The following is a 25014-nucleotide window of genomic DNA, read 5'->3' on the forward strand; positions in this document are numbered from 1 at the left end:
TGGAAGAAAAAAAGTCCTCAGCCACATGCCTGAGGCTGAAACCTGCAATAAAATGTGTAAACATACATGAATATTTGGAAGTTGTATGAGTTAGATGCATCACACTGCACCTCCTCCAACAAGAGAAGTCTGCAGCAGGGAGGATCATTACTGCCTCACTCCCCTCCCTTCATCTACAACACACCACAGCTTCTTCAGTCTTTTACCATCTGAGAGGAGATTACAGAGCCCACACCTCAAAACTGAAGGACAGCTTCACTTCTTCCCCTCCCTCCCCCCTCTGCATTCTGCCCCCCATGAGAACTGGACCCTATCTCCAAACTCCGACTCTCATGATGTAAAACACCTATTGATGAATTTGGACAATTTGAGCATATTTTAAAATGAATATTAAAAACATTCTAGGTCTGAGAGCTTTCTGCTGCTAACTCAGCTGATAGCTCGGCGGCTAACTTAGCTAACTGGCTAACTGTAGACTGTAGTAGTAGTAGTAGTGTGTACTGAATGTATTTATACCTCTACAGCAGTAGACACTCAAACGCACCAATAGTCTTCATTTACCTTTCCCTTTTCTTTTAGGTATGCACAAATGTTACAGGAAGTTGGACCCAGAAACACTATATATATATATATATATATATATATATATATATATATATATACATATATATTATAACAAAATCAGCCCATAGGCAGTACTCTGCAAGGAGTTTTAGGCACTGTGTTTCTAATCCATTATGCAATACCATCAGGGAGACATCTGATCGGCCCCAAATGTATTCACCAACCACAGACATAAAGAAGTGTCTCCATCAACAAGAACAAGGATTCCTGCAGCAGATGGTTTGGCCCCCACAGAGTCCTGATCTCAACATGATGGAGTCAGTCTGGGATTAACATGAAGAGACAGAAGGAGCTGCTGAAATCCACAGAGGAAGAAGAAGTGTGGAAACTTCTCCAAGATGCAGGAACAAGCGACCTGCAGAGTACCTGAAACACTGTGTGCAGGTGTACTGAGGAGAACTGCTGCTGTTACTGAGCTTTGTATGAAGTTAAGTGATGATTTAAAACTATTCACGACATTATTTGTTGAAAGAATCCTCACTTTACTTTTAGAGCCTAAAACTTTTGCTCAGTACTTTATATGAAGAATGGCCTTTTTGTCTAACTTTTGTCTTGTTTTTCCACTTGCAGCTGCATAATATTGTGTAACCATGATGATGTACAATACACTTTACCCACTTGTTTGTCCTCTCAACAGATACAGCAGCAATTATGCATATTTTCTCTGTGAATGTGTCCAAACTTGTGGTTGGTGTCGAAGGGCTGAATGATTTTGCACATATAAAAATCCTTTGTGTGTGTTTCTGTGTGTGTGTGTTTCTGTGTGTGTGTGTGTATGTGTGTTTTCATGCCCTTGAATTAGACACAAATGCGTGCATATAAAACAAGTAGGTTGAGTTTGTGATATAACATTTCTTGACACGTTTACTAGTCTCATTTGCATAATCCTATATTCATGCTGGCCTCAAGCTGTAATTGTAAAACATGATGTGTCTGCGCATGTGTGTGTGTGTGTGTGTGTGCGTGTGTGTGTGTATGCTATTGTGTGTTGAGGTTATTAATCTATAGTGTAGACACACTTACTTTTTATCAGCAGAGCCAGAGAGTCACAGCACAGTCACAACTGTTACAAACACTCCTCATATTAGAGGTTTGGTCACAGCAGTGAAGTGAGACTTCAGTATAAACAGTGACAGTAATGACTGTCTCACTTTTACACATTTAGGATAACATGAGGAGTGGATCCATTTGATAGGTTCAATTAACATCAGGTGTTGATATCATTTCTACACCAACACAAAGCACAGAAGGCAAAAAGAAACTCAAAAGCTACCTGTTTGATTCATAAGGTAATAGTTTTTAGTCTTTTTATTTTTTGTGTTTGTTTCTGATGTTTGAATTTGTTTACTGTTTTATTTTTTAATACTATTTTAATATCATCATTCTATAGTTTTATCCTCTTATCAGTTTTCTGTGTGTTTCTTTTGTTTTTCAATCTCTTTCTTAATCTAGTTTTAGTCCAGCTTTTATTAAACTTCATCTTTTATTTTACTTTTCTTTTATCATTTTAATGTATTTTAACCTTGTTCTTACTCTAACTTTTAATAAACCCTTTCTCTTTTCTCTCTTATTCTATTCTTTTTTTAAATGTATTTTATATCTATTTAATTATTTATTTGTACTTATTTTAATTCAATTTTTAACATTTTTACTTTCTCTTGTGTGCATTGGTCTTTATTTTGTCTTTTAATTCATTCTTTGTCATTCCTTTTTTAAATGTATTTTATTTTATATATTTTATGTTGTCACGTCCATCCATCCAGTTTCTGCTGCTTCTATCAGGGCCGGGTCACGGTGGCATCAGGCTAAGCAATGTGACCCAGACTTCCTTCTCCCCAGCAACATTCGTCAGCTCCTCCTGGGGGATTCCATGGCATTCCCAGGCCAGAAGGGATATATAATCCCTCCAGTGTTTTCTGGGTCTACCCCGGGGTCTCCTCCCAGTTGGACGTGCCTGGAACACCTCCAGAGGGAGGCGTCCAGAAGGCATCCTGACCAGATTCCCTAACCACCTTAGCTGACTCCCTTTTGTGGAGGAGCAGCGGCTCTACTCCTAGCCTCCTCCTGGTGTCCAAGCTCCTAACTCTTATCTCTAAGGCTGAGCCCAGACACTCTGCGGAGGAAACTCATTTCACCCGCTTGTATCTGTGATCTTATTCTTTGGGTCACTACCCAAGCTCGTGATCATAGGTGAGGGTTGGAACGTAGACCGACTGGTAAATCGAGAGCTACGCCTTCAGGCTCAGCTCCTTCTTCACCAGGACGGTCCGGTGCAACGCCTGCATCACTGCTGATGCTGCACCGATCTGCCTGTCCATCAGTGCATGTGTTGTCACTTGTTCTGTCTTTATATTATTAGTATTATCAACTTGTCAAGCAACTAATTCTAAAGCACTTTGAACTACACTGTATGAAAGCTGCTATATAAATGAAGTTTGATTGATTGATTGATTGATTGATTGATTAGTCACTGGAAGATGAAGGCTAAATTTCCAGAGGACACAAATGTGTTGCAGAAAAGGCACAAGTTGCTGTCTGATCACCTGGGATTTCCTTTAGTTTCATTTTGTTCATTTTGAGGATGGGGGCCTGGAAGTCCAGTTTTCGTGGCTTTATATCTTTAGTTTATGTTTTGCCTTTTTTTCTCTAGTTTAGAGGGGAAGTCCTGGGTCCTATGGGACGCTACTAGGCTGGCCAATTTGGCCCTCTTATCTTTTGTTCTTTTTGGCCAGGCCAGAACTTGAATTTGGGTTCAGTGTTTTATATGTCACTTATCATGGTTGAGCCTTTTGTTTAGTTTTGAGGCTGTAACAGTATACACAAGGATTCTGCTGTCATTTGTCAATATGCAATAACTGCATTAGTCCACGTGAATCTCATAAGCACAAGCACAAGAGTTTTAAATGGCCTATTATTATTGCAGGAAATTCAAGTCATTGCAAAGGAACTGCAGGATCATAGAGCTGCAAAGTGTGAGGAGCTATTTTGGATGCTGCTGGTTCCAGAATTAAAAACTGTGTGTGCTCTTGATTGGTTGGAACAAAGACCTGCAGGTACACAGCTCTTTATGGAATAGTTTGGACATGCATGCTTTCAGTGAATGATGGGAGCTTTTCCACTTCTCTCATTCTTTGTTTTAAAAAAAAAATACATTTATACTGAACAGAATAATAGGATGATCTTTTTAATATGAACCTATATGATCATTACATTATCCTGAAGTCCTGATTTTTTATGTTAAGCGCAATTATTTCTGAGACAATATATCATCCAATAAAAGCAGTTATGATAGTTGTAGTATATGAAAAGGTGTTTCTTATACAGTATTTCATCTGCTACACTTATAAACCACCATAGAATCATATTAACAGTACACAACAGTACACAATATATTATTATATTTATAAAACACTGTTCAGGGCTAGGCATTTTCTAAACTGGTCTACAAATGATCATATTACATTTAAGAAATCAAGTGTGACTCAGGTCCTTTGAGTGTTGATGTACCTCCAGGTATAACAATGTGAGTCACGAGTTCTGTGCTGGTGTTTATTCTCACTCTGGTGCTGGATATTAGTATTCATTTGAAGTTATCTTCCAGACTCCCTAATGAGTCTAATTCCGGTATCAATTGTCTTTGTGGCTCCTTTTTAAAGTAGTAGCCTCTTTAGCTGTTAAATGCTCCACTGTGTTCACCAGCTAGTGTCTAAATGTGTCTGTGTGCTGTGAGTTGGTAGTGTACAGTGAGTTTATCAGAGCTTCACTACAAACAGCTGCCTGCCGCTGCTGCTGCTTGAAAGCAGGATGATGAGTGCAGTGAGACTGAACAGTTACACACCAGAAAACACAAATAACAGAAAGGTGCTAAGTGCTCAAGTGGCAATTCTCCTTGGGTTCATCTCCACAGAGCAAATCTTTTCACATCATACATCATCATTGTATCATTGTCCAGAAAAAATATTAATTAGAACAGCTTTAAAAACACATAAGATACACTCACTAGCAAGTGGATATATCCTTGGGAAATCAGTCAGCTGTTACTATTTTTTTTGCTTTTTTTAACAGATAGCTCCACATTTGGCCCACTTTTGCTTACAATAGATACAAATTTGAATTTTTCCTCCTTCACAGTGGAACACTTTCCCTCATTCTTACATTATAGCATTATCTGTGTAACATGTGACATCTACAAGCATTTATCAGTCAAGTAAACCAAAGCAACAAATATTCAAAGCCAAACAAAACCTGCTGGATTGAAGTGAAGAGATAAATGATGATGAGATGACACTTCTTGACAGAAACAAGTGTGTTCTGTGTGAGTGGGATCACTTACTCTGTGGAAACTTCGGAGGGTTGTCATTGACATCGGTGAGAGTGATGTTGACAGTCGTGGATCCAGACAGTCCTCCCACTGATCCTGCCATGTCTTTGGCTTGGATCACCACAGCGTAGTGGTCCCTTGTCTCACGGTCCATGCTGGACAACGCTGTACGGATCACACCTGAGGCGCAAGAGGAGGAGAGGAGGGAATGTCAGTGTTGTTGAAGCTCAGTGTTGGTCCGTGGTATAGGCTGACATAGGCAATCACCTTAGGTCAGAAATAGGCTGAAATGTCATGCTTTATTAAATTATACCTGCATGGGAGCTCCTATGGTGTGCGGACTTTTCTCTTTTATAGTTTTTTTGGTCCAGCACCCATCCCCACCTGGGTAGCAGATGTGTGTGAAGTTTTGGGTTTGGGTTTTGGGCCTTAGGTACTGATGCATATGGGTTACATAGAGGAGGATAACAAAGCATTTACTGTTCATGAGCAATCAGTAAATAGGTAGATTAGATCAGGACAACTATCACAAACACACACACATAGAAATGTCCAAAATCATATTCACTTCTTCTTCTATGACTGAAAAGTATATGAATCTATGTGTGAATGAGGTGACAGAGTCATCCAGGACCACAGCTAAGACTAAATGTGAAAAACTAGTCTTATATAAGAAGCAGAAAAAGCAGGAAATAATGGAGCTGGCTTGTGCGCAGTGGTGTACCGCTTTCTGATTCTATGGGAACTGCTTTCACCAGCATCAAGGACTTATTAACGGCTGATGAGTACACTGTGCACAGAGCAGTTTGTTCAGCCGGCAACTGCTTCATCTGGCTTTGGCCGTGTGCACTTTAATGCATCATTATAACTGGTTCAGACTAATGATTAAACTGACCTTTACACATGATTGAACGATGTCTAAGGGGTCAGTTCAACAAATGATAAAAAAACACATTATTCCTCAGTTACATCAGTTAACAGCAACACTGTCCGCTGCTTACTGTGAAAATCCACAGAGTATCACTGTATGTGTGCATTACTAATTCCTTGCACCTCCTTTATATCAGCATCATAAGCAGATGGGTACAGTACATGGGTGCTCAGGAGCTTTGGCATCCAAGAGTAATGGTGAGCACCTATAGAAGAAATCCAACTTTTGGACGACCAAACTGTGGACACCACTGTTTAAAATGTGAGATTAACTGTGTCCATTCACTTTTTTGGTGCTGTCCCTCAATCACTTAATAGTTCCATACAGTCATATTGAATCACCTTGTATTTTACTAATCTTACCTCATTGGTTCAAGGTAACGCAAGCACACAGCAAAGTGAGTTCATCAGTAACTACCAACTTAATCTATGTTGTGTCTGCTGAATGATCTTATTGTATATCACTTAATGTATCTAGATCAATATAATTCAGCATCTAGGATAATAACCAGTGTTGGGATCATTACTCAAAAAAAATTACTAAAAATAATTGATTATTCCCTGTGGAAAGTAATTACACTACTAGTTACATTACTTTTGGGTTGCTCCTTAGCAACGCCTGTGATGTGTAAAAATAATATATGAACAGATAAACTAATATGAGTCTTGACCATCATAACACCATGTTGTACAAATAATAACTGCCTCAAAATATTCTATAGACAATGTGTTTCTCCTCAGAGTCACAACAACACTCTCCATGTTTCCATCCTGATATAACACCAGTACACATAGCTCACCAAAGTCTTCCTGTCTAATGATGCTAATCACCAATCCCTTCACTGTTATATATTATTATATATGATATATATATATGATATATCATATAGTCTGTTCACTATCATATTTTATATTATATTATATTATATATATATATAACACCAGTACACATAGCTCACCAAAGTCTTCCTGTCATCCGTTGGCTTTATCTCTATCTATATAGTCAGTTCACTATCGTACTATACTTTGATTATTTTGTCCATCCGCCCAATTTCTACATAATAATTAAAGAACTAATGTAATGCAAGTAACTCCATATTTGTTTGTTTAGTAGCTGTAATGTGATTACTGACTGTAGACACTGTTACACTCAACACTGATAGTAACAGAGGCAGACATCTCAGGGACAGAAACCTCTAAACATGAAAAAAAAGGAAATAGAAAAAAAAAGAAAAGAGGTACCACCTGCTGTGATTTTTCTGGGAGGTTAATTGACACCAAAAGCATCCAAATCTGTTTGATGAACATGATGGACAACTGGATATCAAAGGCTGACAACAAGACTGATGCACAGCAGCTTCAAGTTAAACATCAGTATATTAACATGCTTTCAATGTAAATGCTAATAATGTTTACCAGAAAGGTTTCCTACTGTGCTTAAAAAAAACCCTGGATGGATTAGGTGTCATTAGTCTCATAGCGGTTAACTGGTTGTAACAAGCGCTCACATTGTGACAATGACTGATGTCCAGTTAGTGCTGGCAGACAGTGTTGGGCGGCACAGAGTGTGTTATGAATATTCTGCCTAATTTGATCAGCTCTGTGATTGTAGTACAGCAGCACCTGTGACACATTACTAGCAGGCAAATCTCTGCTCAGTCTCTGGATAGGACACACACACACACACACACACACACACACACATACACACACACAGTACACAGACAAATATTAGGAAAGAGTGTCTGGATGAGTGATATCAATATCTCAAATTAATACTGAGGTCAGGTTGGGGAAAGTCACATTATACGAGGCAATGCATATAGATTTCTACACAGATATAAATAGGGAGATAGTGTGGGCTGACTGGTTAATGATCAAAGGCTCTATATTGCAGGAAATGGCACTTAAAGCTGTTATCAATGCAAATTTTCCTGCCATACTTCCTCTTACATGTCACTAATATTGCACCTTTTAACTATAAATAGGTGTTCATGAAGTCAAATGTGAACATATAAACAGTGTGTGGAGTTTATATCAAAACTTATATATACTTATATACTTAATATGTAACTGCAGTGGTGATATAGTCATGTTCAAATTTACATAAAAGAAAGAAATATGTTGATATTGCTTTTATTCTTATGCAGTTCTGCTAAATATTATAATCTGCTGCTGCATCAATATCAAACCTCACCTTTAGACTTATTTTTTGTGCTGATTAATTGGACGTTTTTACATAAGCCGCAATATGAACAAAATACTGATTTGATAGTGTAGTTGACATATTTCCTATTTAAAGCTAAAACATTGAAATAAAAATCAAACACTGTCATCAGCATAAAGCAGTTTAAAATGACTTTCTCTGCCTGAACATATCAGTATATTATTGTAATGAATCAATGTATGCACTGATACATTTATACAGGGATGGTACCCAAGGATCATTCCTTGGGTAAAATGCTTCAAAATGTCATCGTTATTATGACACACAAAACGAAATATTAGCAGCAAACTCCCAGCATATTGAAAAGAGACTTGGTGACAAACCCAAAAGACAATGGCGCATTATCCTGAAGAAATAATCCTGCATCGACTGCTGGTGCATTTCAGGGAAATCTCAAAGGAAAAATGAATTGAGTCCAAGCTCCACAGTCAGCAATCTAGCTGAGGCATGAAGAGAAACGACTTGTATTACATCTGCAGAGGTGAAAGTGATTGGCTGTATTATAAAAAAAAAATATGATAATATGATTTGGCCACAGGGAATGGTAGCTCATGTTTATAGCTTATATTCTTTATTTGATGGTAAAACACTCTTCTACACACATACACACATATATATATATATATCATTCATTGTCTACACATACACTCATCCCACTGCTCGCTACCCTTTCACACTAAGATAAAATAATCATGGTGTAGATCGGATGTTTACCATCATCCTGCTGAAACCTAGTATTTCTATTTCAAACTGAACATCTAATTGATTTGATGCCCACATATTTGAGACCCTCTCTCTCTCTCTCTCTCTCTCTCTCTCTCTCTCTCTCTCTCTCTCTCTCTCTCTCTCTCTCTCTCTCTCTCTCTCTCTCTCTCTCTCTCTCTCTCTCTCTCTCTCTCTCTCTCTCTCTCTCTCTCTCTCTCTCTCTCTCTCTCTCTCTCTCTCTCTCTCTCTCTCTCTCTCTATATATATATATATATATATATATATATATATATATATATATATATATATATATTATTCATAGTTGTGTCTGGTTCTAACAATTTTTTTTCCATCTGATTGACATGATCAGATCTGAATTACATTAAAAAATGATATGCTGTAGGGCTCAACATGTTTTTCTGTTGATATACATGTCCACTTTTATATTTCCATGTGAAACAAACACAGAAGCATTCCTAACAGATGGGTAATACACACATTACTTACAATAATACATCTATTTTTTAGTATCATCATTTTAAAACATCTATGCTTATTCATATGGCATAAATACCTTCTAATACTATATAATTCCATTAGTTTACCACATAGATGTTCATTAGCTAGAAACAGCTTGAGTGAAGAACCTGCATGATTAAGACACATTAAGATTGAAAGCTCTAATGTCATTTTAACAAGGTTGATGAGAAAATAATGATTGAGATGGTAGTTAAAGGATGAAACTGCTGATGACTCTGCTAATATTTTTCCTGCTGTCAGCCAATCTCATGTGCAAAGCCAGTGAGCCACATGATAGCACCGGGTGACACGTTCCTTCATTACCATGAAAACACACACACACACACACACACACACACACACACACACACACACACACACACACACACACACACAGAGACAGTGACTCAATCCCTCACACACCGCCCCTGCTGTCAGAAATACTCACTAGAGTTTAAATTACAGATTAATCTTCTGCTGAAAATAATCCCCAACCAGTGCACCATCTCCTCCTGCTTGCTAAGAACTACAGTAATCAGCTGTTTTAGAAAATGACTGAATCTTTTTTTTTTTAAATATTGGATTTGTGACTCTTTAAGATTTAGGTCTTGAATGGGACCCAATGGGCTTAAAACTGAGAGAAATAGACAAGGTATAGAAAGCTGAAGGTATGGAGAGATGGACTAACTAAGAAAAATGTTGAACACAAACCTTATTATTCATTTCATAGTCATTTCAACCCACTATGCAAATCAGAGAAGCAGGTGATCAGTTTATTCCCTTAGGTGTTGGGTGGATGAGTGTAATAGGTTAAGAAATACTAAAAATGTGTCTTGAGAACACAAAGAACCTCATTCTCATGTATTATTTCCACGTATGCACAGTGTGGAACCAGCTTGTCCCACATACAGGCACCTGTTTGTGAAGCCTCAGGTGTTGCCCTGTGGACCGTGGCCTGATCCACTGAGCCTGATGTGCAGCTGGTGAGCTTCAAAGCCAACCTATCATTTGTTACTAATGCCCTTGTAGACATTCAACAGATTCTTGTGGCCACTGTTGCTGTTCTTTCTTCCATTGCAAGGCAAGCTAAGGATCTTTCTGGTTTATTGCAGTTTTGATCCTAGATGTAACTGGATGCTAGTTTGCCAGATAGTGAACAATCTTCTCAGTGAAAACCCAAGCCGATGTATAGTTGAGGCTGTGTATTTACACATGAGCAAGCTGTAAAACTGAACATACAGAAAAAATGTAGCTGTTACTGTCACATAATTCAAATATAATAACAAATATTTTATGAAACAGAAACCAAAATAACAGAAAACCAAAAGAATCTACTTACAAGCATACATTTTCCAAGGCTTTGCTAAAAGAAATGGAGATTCAGCATGCTCTCTCATCTGTCTCTCTCATCTGCTGCCTAGCAAACTTAACTAACTATGGCAAGCTCAAAAGACCAAACTTAATCTAAAAAACAATACTCAAAAACACCACTAGGTGGCTACCATCTCCACAAGCTGTGGGCAGCACAATAGCTTACTTATTTACTTATACTTACTTTAGTCTTTTTGACTAGTCAAAGCTGTTTTACACTACAAAAAAAACCAACCTGCTCATCAGGAGGAAACTAACCATTCACACATATTCATACACTGATGACAGGAGCTACCACACAGGGTATCAACCTGCTCATCAGGAGGAAACTAACATTCACACACATTCATATACCGTTGGGGTAGCCATCAGAAGCAATTAGGGGTTAAATATCTTGCCCAAAAACACATCGACATGTGGACAGGAGGAGGTGGGAATTGAGCCGCCAGTCTTCCAATTGGTGGACGACCTGCTCCACCTCCTGATACATAGTCACCCCCAAACTTACAAGGTGCATGGAGAAAGGGAAAAGTCCAAGATAGGTCAAAGCTCCAACAACACTTGTAGTACACAGAACGACTTTATTGTTAAACCAACACGTTTCAGCTTGCAGCCTTCATTAGGGTCAGAATTTAAATAAGGTAGTTAAGAAGCAGAAAACAATTCAAAAATAAACAATTATGTGAATCCAGATGTCTATCAGCCAATAGCGTATCTACCAAGATGGGTTGGGTACATATTTTTCTCGCTCATGGACCAAATTTGGTGTCACCCATACCTCTTATTGGATACTTCCCTTGCCTTCCTGCCCATCTGGAATAATGATTGGCCTGAAGTCACATGACCATATACCCAACCCAGTTTAGGTTTTGATAGCTGTTTGTAATGTGTTCATGATGACCCTGAAGAAGGCAGCAAGACAAAACGTTCTAGATATTTGTAAGAATGGCCATCTATCCATAGCTTTTCATAATTGATAGAAATGACTGAATAACACCCATGCATTTAAGACCAAATATGTAACATATTGGAATGTTATCTATTGACACTTCTTTGTAAGATGGAATCCACATTGCAAAGGCTCCTTCCTAACTTGCAGTGATAAAAGCATTCAGGATACAGACCGTACTCAGCCTCCCCATATTGCTTTCTGACAGAATGGATTTGGTTATGCCATATATCCTTGAAACTATCCAGATATTCTCCCTGACTTCACTTTCTTGACTGCCAGATATAGTTTCCACAGTGTTCATCACTTCCCTATCACCCACATCTCTGGAAGTGATTACATTTATAAAAGGCAAGTTTCAAAACATTATATGGTGAGATCTCACTCCAGATATTTGACTAAAGTTGGTAACTCTGAATCAGAGTTAGGTGTGTCTGACAATGCATAGTGGTCTGCTGCACCAGATCAGTTCAGCTCTTGTCAGTAATGCATCTATAAACTGGTTTGCTGATGTGTGTCATAGTAAAGGTGGAATGATATTTGTGAGGTAAAGTGTGTGCTGGTCCTGCCATGAATGCCTCTGCATAAGAACTGATTTACAGTTGAAGGTAGATTATCATCCATGGACTCTACAATGCCAGATGGATGTGTCACACATTATTATCATTATCATTATTGTACCTAATCATATTCCCCCACACAGTAATTGTGTTTACACTCTTTGTAATGTAGAGTGGAAGGTCTGTCCTGTCTTTACATATGAAAAAGAGACTATTTTCATGCAACTACTATTATCTAAAGTAGGTGTTTACAGTCTTTCAGTTACTAAAACCTGACAAGCCACCCTGTCTCTTAGAAATTGTATTTGTATGTTAGAAATGTGTCTAATTATGTTGCCTAGCAACTGTAATTGCTGCTTGAGTTAAGTGCTATACATGAAGTCAGAAGTGGAACTCTTGTATCTTGTATGTCTGCAGAGTGGATGGAGGATGGCAGTTTGGCATCAGAGACCAAAGACCACATCCTGAGTCCTGTGTGTTAAGGTTTAGACAACAGGTTTAGTTAAAGATCCTGGTTTTAGTTAGAAATTAATCAGACTAAGAATATATTCTTGCCCTAATCTTAAAAAGTTGAACAATTCTGTATTCATAATGCTGTAGCAAGACTACAAGTATTTTGTTGGAAACAATAATGAAACATGTTGTGACTGGATATTTAATGATATGATTGCAATATGTTTCCAACAAATATGTAAATGAATAAGGAAACAGACTGAGGGATTGCAGTGGAGATCGCTTCATTAAAAAGGAACGTTTGACTTCAGATGTATTAACTTTGTCTTCAAAGAGGGGAATGTTGGGTTAGAAGGTAGTCTAGACCTGCTCTATGTGAAAAGTGCCGTGAGATAACTATTGTTGAGATTTTGCTATTGCTATTTTGCCATATTTGATTAATTGCTTAATTCACTATCAATAATCTCTCCACAAAAAAATGCAACCTTACCTCCAAGAAGCTGTTTCTATAATACTGAACAAATACCAGCCATCCTCACACAAAGAACAGCAGTATAGTTCCAAAGTGCCATTGGGGCGTGTCCAAATCCACTTTTGTTATTTTAACGGTAGAAAAATGCTCAATGCACCAGGCACATGGTGGATTGCTATGTTAACAGTGCATCTGCCAAGCAATGTGTTTCAAGAATAAAACACAAGTTACTTTTGCTGAAAAGAAAGTTGGCTGATAAGCTGCTAACCTCACATTTAATTCATAAAAAGGAAGAATATGGAGATATAACCAACCAGTCCAGTGAGTGCAGAGGTGTGTGTGGTTATACTGTAGCAACCTGGTGGCATCAGCTGATTAAATAAACAGTAATGGCACTGCGCTTTTTATAGACTTATCAACACATCAGTCCTACAGTATAAACAGCTGTGGATAACAGTCACTGTAAGAATCAGCCACATTCATTAACAGATTAATACAGATGTTTTAACCACAGATGTTCACATGATTTTCTTGTTGATGAAATAGGACATGATATTGTGTGATAGTAGATGTTTTTTCTCCTAAAAAATACACTCTCTCTGCTCTCTGAAACATGAATCAAGGTTTAATCACACATGTATTGATCAGTCAGATCCACTATTGATACTTTCTGAACGAATCTGTGGTTCAAAATTTGGTATAGACACTTTTTAAGAGGAGATTCATAGACTGGGTCAAAACTGTCCCAGAACACACTGTGAAGGTGTAGAATATGAACGGTATGTAAGGGTTAAAACACAAATTACCACTTAACGTTTCTGAGTGGTTAACAAGCTACAGTAACAATACTTGACTTGAAGCAGTGGTTGTTTTAAGGAACATTGCACAGCATACTGCTACCAATTTGACCCAGTTGCCAACCATGATACTACCACAAAATCATACCAGAGGCAAAAAAAAGCATTTTCCCCACTGACCACCAATATAAAAGAGACATCTGTAAAAGTGTTAACAGGCCACCTCTGACTTCAAACAAGACCAAGTGTTAGTACACACCTGTAGAGAACAGCATGGGAGTTAATACTAAGTATATATGGACATTTAATGTAATGTTCTACTTAGTTTCCACACAATTGGTCACGTTAGCAACACCTACAACACTGATACTCTGAAGGTTCCTCAAAACCTTGCTAGGGAATATAATGTATTGCTGCCAGTGCAGGGACAGAAAAAGGTACAGAAGCCTGTAGAAGGACACATCAGCACATAACTCAAACTGTGTAATTGACAAGGTTTTCTTTCTTTTCTTTCTAACACATATTCAATGTATCTACTTATATTGTAAAAATGACAGCATCTGTGAAAGGTTTTCTTCCCCTTATGAACTGTACTGCTTTATTTAGATCTTTATCTGTATCTGTTCCATTTTCCTGTCAGTTAGCAACTGTAACAGTGAGTTCCTCTTTAGGTATATTTAAATTAAATAAAAACACCAGCTGAGCATGAGACACTGCGAGCCGTGCAGTTGCCTGAGCGAGTGGATGATTTCATTATTCAAGTGTGTCAGAGTGTGTTTAGAAAATGCTCCACACACTTACACTCCACTCGTCCACTGATGGCAATTACTCGAAATATGACAAGTCACACAAATAGACAGATGTATGCATATTTTTTATATATATGGTTTATGTGTGGTGTGTTCCGTGGCTGTGTGTGGAATGAACCGAAATAAGTCTTTTTAAATCTTCGCCAAAAGTAGCAGCCTGAAGGATTGAAGACTGGTCAAAATGACCTCAATTTGCAAAATGTCCACACTCAGAAGGTCTGAACCTAAACTGGTTCTAACAAGGACAGAATTACCAGTACACACACACACACACACACGCACGCATACACACACACACACACACACACACACACACCTCTCCCACATGAGATGCAGACAGTGTTTAGCCTGGAGGCTCTGCTCCACTGCATTACTCGCTTCACAGGCTTACAAAGCAGAGAGCCATCTGGCCTTATCAGCCCCTTTAGACTGAGCAGAGAGACACGGTGCAAGCTGGACAGGACATGCAGCACACATTATGCACCTGTATCACAGAGAGAGTGGCCGGGCAAGAGACTCATATAGACTGGCAAAGAGGGAGAGAGAGAGATGGGGGGGAGAGAGATAGAGGACAAAAGGGAAGTGGAGAGAGTTTGAAAATGAGTGGAGGGGACTGGCGTAAGAGAGATGAGGGGAAAAGCTAGAGGAAGTAAAGGAAGTGGAGGAATTCTGCTTCTGTGTCACAGTGATTGAGGCAGAAATGAACCGTCCAAAGCCAAGGATAAAAAACAGACATGATTTCAGACTGTTGGGTTGGTTTTTTACTGGATTTGAAGGCCAAAACTGATGTTTTTGTGCCAATATTCTATTTGATTGTAAAAGACATAATGGGACAGTCTGCAGTATTATCCCAATTTCAGTCCTTTTGACAGAATGACCCAAAACTGGCTTCCACCTGCAGAATACCAAAAGACTTCAAGCTGTGTGTGCATGCAACAATCCACCTCATGCTGAAATGAGTCCAAATAAAACCAGGATTGAAGGCCAGAAAAAACATTTGATATATATTTTGACGGTTAAAGGGGGACTTGACATTATAAATGCAGCTTTCTTCTGTGTGCCCTTGTGTCATTTTTCACTGTAATCCCTCACACACAGAGACACAGGAGAGAAAGAAAGAGAGGGCAGATAAAGAGGAGAATATTTTTTCTCTTCTTCAGCTCAGAGAGACAGGCAGAGATCAGAAAGCGAGCAGATGGAAGCCAAGCATACATATTAGAGTTCAAGGCATGTTTCTGCATTCTGGCTCCCAGTGGATAGACATGCGGTTGTATTTGGCATCATTCAGTTTTCATTCAAATTTACTTTAATCTTTCTTTCTTTTTTTTTCTTTTTTTGACGGGTTAAAGAGGCAACCGCTGCTACTCATGCTAATATAACTGTAGAAATGTGTAAAGCCGCTTTATGTATTTATTTGCATGTATACAGAAAACTGACCTTTATACTATATGAAGATTATATTTTAACCCTGTTAAAGTCTGAACCATCAAATCACCGCCGGAACATTTTAATTATGTGAAACTGGAGTGTTTATCAGAGCTTCTGGTGAATTATTAAACAATGTAATTTAATAATACTTAACATATGAATTTTGTTTTGTATCACACATCCAGACATTTTGCAATTTATTTTCATAGCAGTTTTTTAACCAGAAACACATCAAAAATGCACATTTTTTAAAGAATATTATATCCAATTAGCGGGTGTCATGATTTTCAAGAAATAAAAACATGATCTTTTTTATATATTTATTGTGTACAGTATGTACCTTTTTTTTACTTATTTATTCATTATTTTTTTCAATGGTATTGCCCACACTGTCAACATTGACATTTTATATATATATATATATATATATATATATATATATATATATATATATATATACTGCTGTATTATTTATTCATTCATTTTTTTTGTTTGAGCAAAGTTCAAAAGAAAAACAACAAATGATCACACTGATGATGCGGACGTCTCTGTTCATGTATCAAATATGATTCACTTGGTGTTAACAGTTTCCTATTTATACATCTAGCAGTGTAAAAGCACAGTTAGCATTCATTTACAGTTGTGTTTATTTTTAACAATACTTTGCTTGGAATATGTTGCTATTTTTTCCTCTAACCAATCTCTAGTGATGTATCTGTCATAGAAGCAGTGCTAGCAGTTGCTAGGAGCGCTACATGTTTAACAAAGTAAGACATTACAAGATAAAGGTTTTATTTCTGTGAGTCAATTTACAAGATCACACACACACACACACACACACACACACACACACACACCTATGTCCATCTAATTCCACTCCATTTTTATCCTAATTTTTGTCACAATTTTTTTTACAAATGGTTATATTCTGAATCCTTTTTGCAAAGCTGTGGTTGAACCAGGCTATTGATATCATTTGAATCAATTCAAGCTGAGGGATTCTCACATATAAGATCTGCCCTGTGATGAATAATATATATTGTAGTAGGCTGGAAATACTATATGTTTATTTTTATTTAAACATACACCATTTTCTGTTAATAATTGAACCATTCTAACATTTTTTACATGAAGATAATACACTTTGACATGAGTAATGTGTTGTATCCTGCTGTGGATCCACCAGGGAGAGCGTAGCTACAAGCTCTACTAATGTGCAGCTCAGAAATGAACAAGCACTGGCCTGAGTAAGATGTTAACTTTGGTTCTCTCTATGCTGACCAGAGGATTGTCCCAGTTTCAAGCTGCGTGTCCCGACAAATATCACTACAATGTCCCGGTTGTCAGTCACTACTGTCCCAGTTTTCACACCAATTAAAATAATAATTACATAATACTTGTTTTCAGCTCTTAAATAGACATTTTATCATGTTATGTAAAGATCTAACTCAATATAAAAACATTAGGCAATGCATTACATGTCTGGATTTAACACTGATGTCTATATGTGTGTCAATCAATCAATTTTGGGAGAAAACATTTTTTCATCAGTTGAGGTAGTTTCACTGGTGGTAAAAGGTGCCCTCAGTAGGTGGGCTGAAATAATTGGTGCTACAGTACTGAATATATGGTCAGCCTAGATTCCCTTTGAATGTGGAATGGAAGTCTGAAGTGTCAGGTCTGAATAGAGTGCACTTATCAATCAATCTCAATCTTTATTTGTATAGCGCCAAATAACAAAGTTATCTCAAGGCACTTTACACATAGAGCAGGTTCTAAACTGAACTCTTCAGGTTTTAACTTTAAAGAGACCCAACACTTACTCTCCTTTAGCTGATTATGTTCAAAAGATATGGGCCGTTAAATATGTCTTGTACACTTGTGACTAGGGCTGGACGATTATGGCAAAAATCATAATCACGATTATTTTGATCGATATTGAAATCGCGATTATAAAACACGATTATTCATAGATCTAAACATAAGCATTTATTGAACCACCAGAACTCAACTTGAAATATATTTGAACAGCACAACCAGAAATAAAATTAAAATCAAGAAAAATATATATAATGATAAATGGAAATAATAATAGCAATATGTAAAAACAATAAATTAAAATAAATAGCCAAAACCTACCAAAATAAAAATCCCCTGGCTGCCCTGCACTGTGTCAAGCAGTTCACACGCTCTCACGCCACACCTGTCATTTCTCACGCTGAGAAGTGATAGATCCCACCGCACAGAAATTAATATATTATGTAATCCATACATCCCAACTCTCTGCATATTGATAGCTGCTCCCTGACGCCCGCAAATGAGACACAATCTCCCGGAGTCTGGAGCGAACCAGCAAGAGCGCGCGCTAGAGAGTGACTGCGGGCGCTTGTGTGTGTGACGATCAATGCAGCGCGTGTGAGAGCGCAGCGTCCTGATAGCTGTGTGATCTCACGCCAAACTTTTCATGAAACTTAAGAGCACTGAAGAGGTCCCAGTCCTACCTTTCTTCTTGTCAACCAAAGGCCTTTCTGTCATTTTAAATCTCCCAGATCTGCGCAGAAACACACCGTTCCTCCAGCGGGTCTAACATAAGGGGCGGGACACAGAACTTGCTGGGAAAGAGGGGGGCGCTGGATTTATGTCACAGGTGCGCCGCGCCGGGCGGAACAATAATCGTTTTATGTCGATTATTACGTTTTTATAATCGCGGGAGACCAAAATCGATATCGCGATTAAAATTCAATTAATCGGCCAGCCCTACTTGTGACAAGGGTTAATCTACTGTATACGGTTAAACAAATTAAGAATGTTTAGTTTCAATGAAATACAACAACCTAACACATGTCATGCATCAAAAGAACATAAACAGGAAAAATAATTTATATAAGTGCATTGTTTGTCCTTATATAACAATATTATGCATAGTCACCTCTCTGACTGCTCTGAGCTTCACATCTGGAGGAGTCTGGCTCTTGTTTGTCTTCCTGACAAAGTTCCTGGTCATTCTGCTATCTTAAAAGAAAGAAGGAACTAGATATATATCACACTATATATGTATATATGCCAACATGTGACAACCAACCCCAAAGAGAATTTGACAAGGATCCCCAACTGGGATTTTTTGCTACCAGCTAAGCTAACAATCACATATTTTAGCGTAGCTAAGAAAAAAGCCTAGCTAACTATCGCTCTCTCTTAATACTTTTTAAAGATAATGATGTTTAGTTTTTAGTTTTATTATAAACTCATTGTGTGTAAAACACAGAAGAGAAACAATGAAGAGCTGAATATTTGGATTTTCACATGAATGCAGTATTCATTGTTTTGTTATGTTTTAACATCATGTTGAGATGTGGAAGTGCAGCTAGCTTTATTTTGTTGCTAATGATCCTGATGAGTGTTGTCAAGCTGACCTTCAGATTTACAGTTTTGTAAATGTAACTAACTGACATTTACACCTATCTTTTTAGCTTATTCTTTGTTATTTTTACTTTACTTTTATTGTTTCATTATTACTATTATTGTGCATCTTATTGTGTTACTTCTGTGCCTTTGTCTCTACCTCATTGCTCATTCGCCTTATTTTTATCTGCCTAGTTTGGTTTTATTTGTCTTTTGTAAAGCACTTTGTAGTGCTATATGAATAAAATGTATCATTATAAATACAGTTTCATTATTAGAATTATGTAACATAAGGAAAGTGTTCTTCATATTGGCAAGAGTATTCCCCTGTTAACATGTATTATTAGGCACTCTGTGTGTGTGTGTGTGTGTGTGTGTGTGTGTGTGTGTGTGTGTGTATTATGATGTATTATTATTATGTATATTAAGCTGGTTTTAGTACATATTAGTATTTTACCTTTTTTTTCTTATTATGTGGAATATATGTAACATTTGTATTGGTTTATTTTAAATGGTGTGCACTTATTTTCCTTTGGGGAGAATGTTTTATATTATGTATCCTCAGTTTTGGTATTAATTAAAGATGCACTTTAATGAGAGAGCTTAGAGATAATGTGAATTTCATTCAGTTGTCCACAAAAATGAACAATCTCTAGCCAGAGCAAGACGCCAACTCTATCGATCCACACATAAACTGTTTACATATTAGCTCCACAGTGCTTCCTTGCCTTTGTAACCAGTCCAGATTTCCCTTAGGTCTGCTGCAGGTAACATGTGCAAATTATTTTCCATCACCTCATGGTAGCAATGGATCATGTACATTAAATTTAATTCTAATACATTCATCATAGTCTCCCTGCAGGGTCTTAACTAGAGGAATGAGAGGCCAGAGGGAGACACGGATGGTCCATTGCATTCACTGCACACTTTGATCCTCCATACTATACTGTATATTATGCACCTGAGCCCACGGCATCATTTGCCACACAGAGGGAGGACCATAGTTCACGGTTGTAAAGATGAAGCTTCTATCACATAGTCATATGGAATGAAGGGTTTTGTTATAATAATAAGTGCACATCATGTACATCTTGTACAATCTTTCATTTTATTAAGTAATATAATTTTACCTTTAGCAACTTCAAGGCAACTTTAATATTAAAGCAATAGAAATAAAAAGTTGCTCATATGCCCAAATAACTATTTTAATTGCTTGGACTTTATTGTAAGTTATCTAACACTGACTCACCACAACAAAATAAAACTGCTATAATTGATTCTGGCCACTGGGGGGCAAAACCATGGCCAAGTGCCCAGGGTCCTGTTTCCATTAAGGAAGTTCCAGGTAAGATTTAGGAGTTGGGAACTTCACAGGAACATCCTCTCACTCTGTCCTCTCAGCTGTTGTGTCTGCATTACAGAGCAGGACCTTGATAGGACCCACCAGACTCTGGAGGTGACCTAATCATTCTGCAACAGTTTCCATCGGTGTGTAATCATTGTGTGACAGTTTTGACCGTGACGTCACCGAGGCGAATCACTTCTTCTGCTGGGGTTTAAAAATGGTGATTATTTTGATGCCACGCTTTCTGTTGACATCACATCGTGCTTTGAGTATACTCAATCAGCACTGAGTCAACCTCAAGCCCCACCCAGGAATTTTTCAGGGCAGCATGTACAAACCCCAAGGCAGGGACTAGTTTTGCCCACGTGAGAGTTCTGGGAGATTGTCCTTCGGGGGGGGGGGCTATGAAGCAGTGCCAATGATTCCAAGTTCCTGCCAAGTTCCTGCAGTGGAAGCAGATCTGATCATTTTGTCAGGTTCTTCAGAAATATGACACTAGCACATTCTCTTGATGTTGATAATCATAGTCACTGTCAGAAAGCTAGTACTGGGCAGCTGTGGCTATGGTTGAATGATTAGGTTCCTCCTGATGAACAGGTTGGCACCCTGTGTGGTAGCTCTCATTACTTCAATCAAAAGACTTAACACTGCCATATTGATACATACACATAATGATAATTACTATAATATGAATGAAATAACATTGTGAACTTTAATTACACACTTTCTTTTGACGGTGGCTTAAAGTGAGAAACATAAATCTTTATCTCCCAAAAAAAGTCGATTAAAACTAATTACATCTTCACATTAGTCTTTGTTAATGTGCAATATTGAATAACTGTCACATTCATTTACATTAAATGTAGAAGTGATGCTTGCGGCTTGTTACAGTAAATATTAAATGAGTTTGGCAGTGTTGATTATTTTTAAGTGCCGTTAAATAACTTTGGGTTTTGAGATTCATTTTGAACACATATTTGTTCAGGTTGCTTCATGTGAGTTGTGTAGCAGTTGAAATTACAGTAATGAGTGAAGCAGTGATGATCAATTCACATTGGCTAACCCTAACCCTAACCCTAACCCCCCCCCCACAGAAAAACCTGTCTTTATTGACCTATAGAGTACAGTATTATATGATGAAACTGATGTGGTGGAATGTATTTAATTACATTTATTGAAGTAGTTAAGTGCAATGTTTTGGTACGTTACTTGGATCTTTTCATTTTATAATACTATGTAGCTACTCAGTGACTTTAAGATTTATTTATTTGTTTGTGCAGAAAAAGCTGGATACAAAGCAAGTGAAGAAAAAGTGCGAACCAAGAAAGTAAAAAAACGAACAAGTGTGTGATGTGGACAGAACAACAAAAACACCAGACAAACCTAATAAGAGAACAACAACAACAAATAAATGAAGTAAATAACTAACTAAATAAATACATTGCTGAAATTGTCATCGTCATCTCCATCATAATAAATGACATACAGTACTGTGCAAAAGTCTTAGGTCACCATTAGATTTGTTGTTTTAGCAATGCTATATGATTATTTATCAGTCTGTTTATTAGAATATAAGCAGAAAAGACAGGAAAGGTGCTGTATTTATTTTGTTCACTCTGCTTAACTTTGAACTTTATACAGTGTAAAAACCAGTGTAAAGGTTTGTCAGTCATCAGTCTGGCCAAGTTATTCAACGGCTGATACCCAGACAAGAAGTAGACCAGGTACAAAACCTTATCAGATTTCATGGGAGTTTTTTTGTTGTTCCTAAAACCATAACTTAAAATGACCGGATCTGATGTGAACACATGTAAAAGCAGAAGGAATTAGAATGAATTTAAGTTGATTCTGTCTTTGTCATAACTATCAACAGCCATATTTCACACTTTCCTTTAAATGTAGTGATGTAGAAGGATAAAGCTGCACATAATAGACACATTCAGTTACAGTAGAGGCACGTCAGCGCTCACTGCTTTCTACTTTGACACTGTCCACCTCTGTTACTTTTAGCACAACACCACACTGTATCTACTGAGAGGGACTACACACCTATTTATTGTGCTTTTTTTCCAGCAAAGGAGGAGGAAGGCAAGAGTGAGACAGGAAAAGAGAAGAAAGAGAGGGATTTTAGATTGAAAGGAACCCCCTACATAAACACACACACACACACACACACACACACACACACATTTGCACATCCGTTTTGTCAGTCTGAATGTTTGGCTTTCATCCTGTGATTCTCTCCACTTCAGAGAGTCCAAGGTTAGCCATGGTTTTCTCTCCTGATAATTCATGTGCTCATACAAGCATGAAGGCACAGAGCCGGCGCCTCCTCTGCAAGGCCACCAGAGAGCTGCACAGAAAGGAAATGATTGTATAATATCAGCACGCCACAGATAAGAACAAGGAATAATGGCTGTTTGGTGCAGCTTATGATGGCTATTTTTTTGTTTTATACAGACAGAGAGGCACTGAGGCTATACACCTCTTTTTTATCCTCCGATTAAATAAGCTAATGAGGGAAAACCACAAAGAAAAGAAAAGAACAAGCGAACCAAAACAACATTTTTAAAAAGTAAGAGAAAAAAGAAATATTTGGAGTGGTTAGAAAAACAGGATGTCACATTCATATTTATTCTTTATCTTTGCACTAAATGTTACCTGATTTATATTGTTTGATGTGATTGAAAAATAAAATGCATTATTATTATTTATTATATGTATATATATATATATATATATATATATATATATATATATATATATATATATATATATATATATATATATATACATATATATATATTAAACATAGCTTTTACACATTTTGCCATTCTAAATTGATTTTTTTAACTCTCTCTTTGTCGATAGATAGATAGATAAATAGATAGATAAATAGATAGATAGAGAGAGAGAGAGAGAGAGAGAGAGAGAGAGAGAGAGAGAGAGAGAGAGAGAGAGAGAGAAAATGGGTTGCACCTTAAAAATGTATTAATAACACAGAAATGATCTTTCTTTGTCATATAAAGTAAAATATGAGGTTGTTTTTATCACACAGTCTCTAAAACATGACACAATAAGTCTCCCCTCTCCTGTTCACTGTCTCCTCCTTTCTATTCCATTCCTATTCTCCTATCACAAGTTCCTGACCTTATTTTTGTACTTCACTTTTTCCTCTCTCTTCTTATTTCCCTTCCTCTCCTCTCCAATTGATGTCAGGTAAATTCCAGCAAACATGTTGTATTCAGCTCCCACCTGCCTGCACCACTAAGTTCATCTGTCAGCCAAGTGAGACGCTCCGCACCATGTTAAACAAGCCCTTAGCATTCAGCTGCTAGCCTCTGAGACTCACTGGCTGCCACTGAGTGCGTGGCCCAAGTCTACAATTCATTTCCTGTCTGTGTGTGTGTGTGTGTGTAGCATAGAGGAGGAACTGCCATGTTAATGATATTGATCGAGATGAAACGCAGGTGGGAGTCCTGCGGTGGATTTTTCAAGCTGCCGAGGGCAAGATTTTAATATCGAAGTCCACCTGTGCTTCTCCTAAACGTTACTGTGATAGAGAAGAGGATCCCATGTCTAATAACTAAAGCACCACAGATTCCCTCTGTCCACTCATATCACATCCTCATGTCTGCTCAAAGTATTCAGGGGATTTCAACACTCTGGGCCAACCAGAGGACTGATGCAGAAAGAAAAAATGATCTCTTGATGGTCAGTATGAACCAATAGCAAGTACCATGACTACCATGAGGCTGAAGCCAATGTAGATTAACCTTAAAGTGTTACCGAAGGCCACTAGATGCTCCAACTGACTCCCAATAATAAAGCCTCAACTTCTCTCTAGGAAGTCATCAGTTTTCTCAATGAGTCATTATGGTTTCAATCTCTAAATTCAGACACTTTAATAAGTGTGCTGTTGGTCACTTAGGAAATCATTGCTACATTTATAAGATTAAAGACTTATCGTAGCTTTGAGTTTAGACTTTACAGAGTATGAAGGTAACACCCTGCACTCCTTATTTGAAAGGTCCTGGATCCAAATGGAAAAGATGGAGCAACCATAAGCTCCAACTCTGGACTTCACACCTGCTTCAATACA

At 37.7% G+C, this 25014-nt stretch overlaps 1 protein-coding gene across 1 annotated transcript in view; it reads right to left on the minus strand.

Annotated features, from left to right (window-relative positions):
- The window catches only part of LOC128369195 (cadherin-18-like), a 207895-nt gene that overhangs the window by 91784 nt on the left and 91097 nt on the right, over positions 1-25014 (minus strand). The window contains exon 4 of the mRNA XM_053330195.1: positions 4958-5125. Within this exon, the coding sequence (XP_053186170.1) occupies positions 4958-5125 (168 nt within the window). The remainder of the gene's footprint in view (positions 1-4957; positions 5126-25014) is intronic.

The sequence above is a fragment of the Scomber japonicus genome, chromosome 12, assembly GCF_027409825.1.
Source record: "Scomber japonicus isolate fScoJap1 chromosome 12, fScoJap1.pri, whole genome shotgun sequence".
Taxonomy (NCBI): domain Eukaryota; kingdom Metazoa; phylum Chordata; class Actinopteri; order Scombriformes; family Scombridae; genus Scomber; species Scomber japonicus.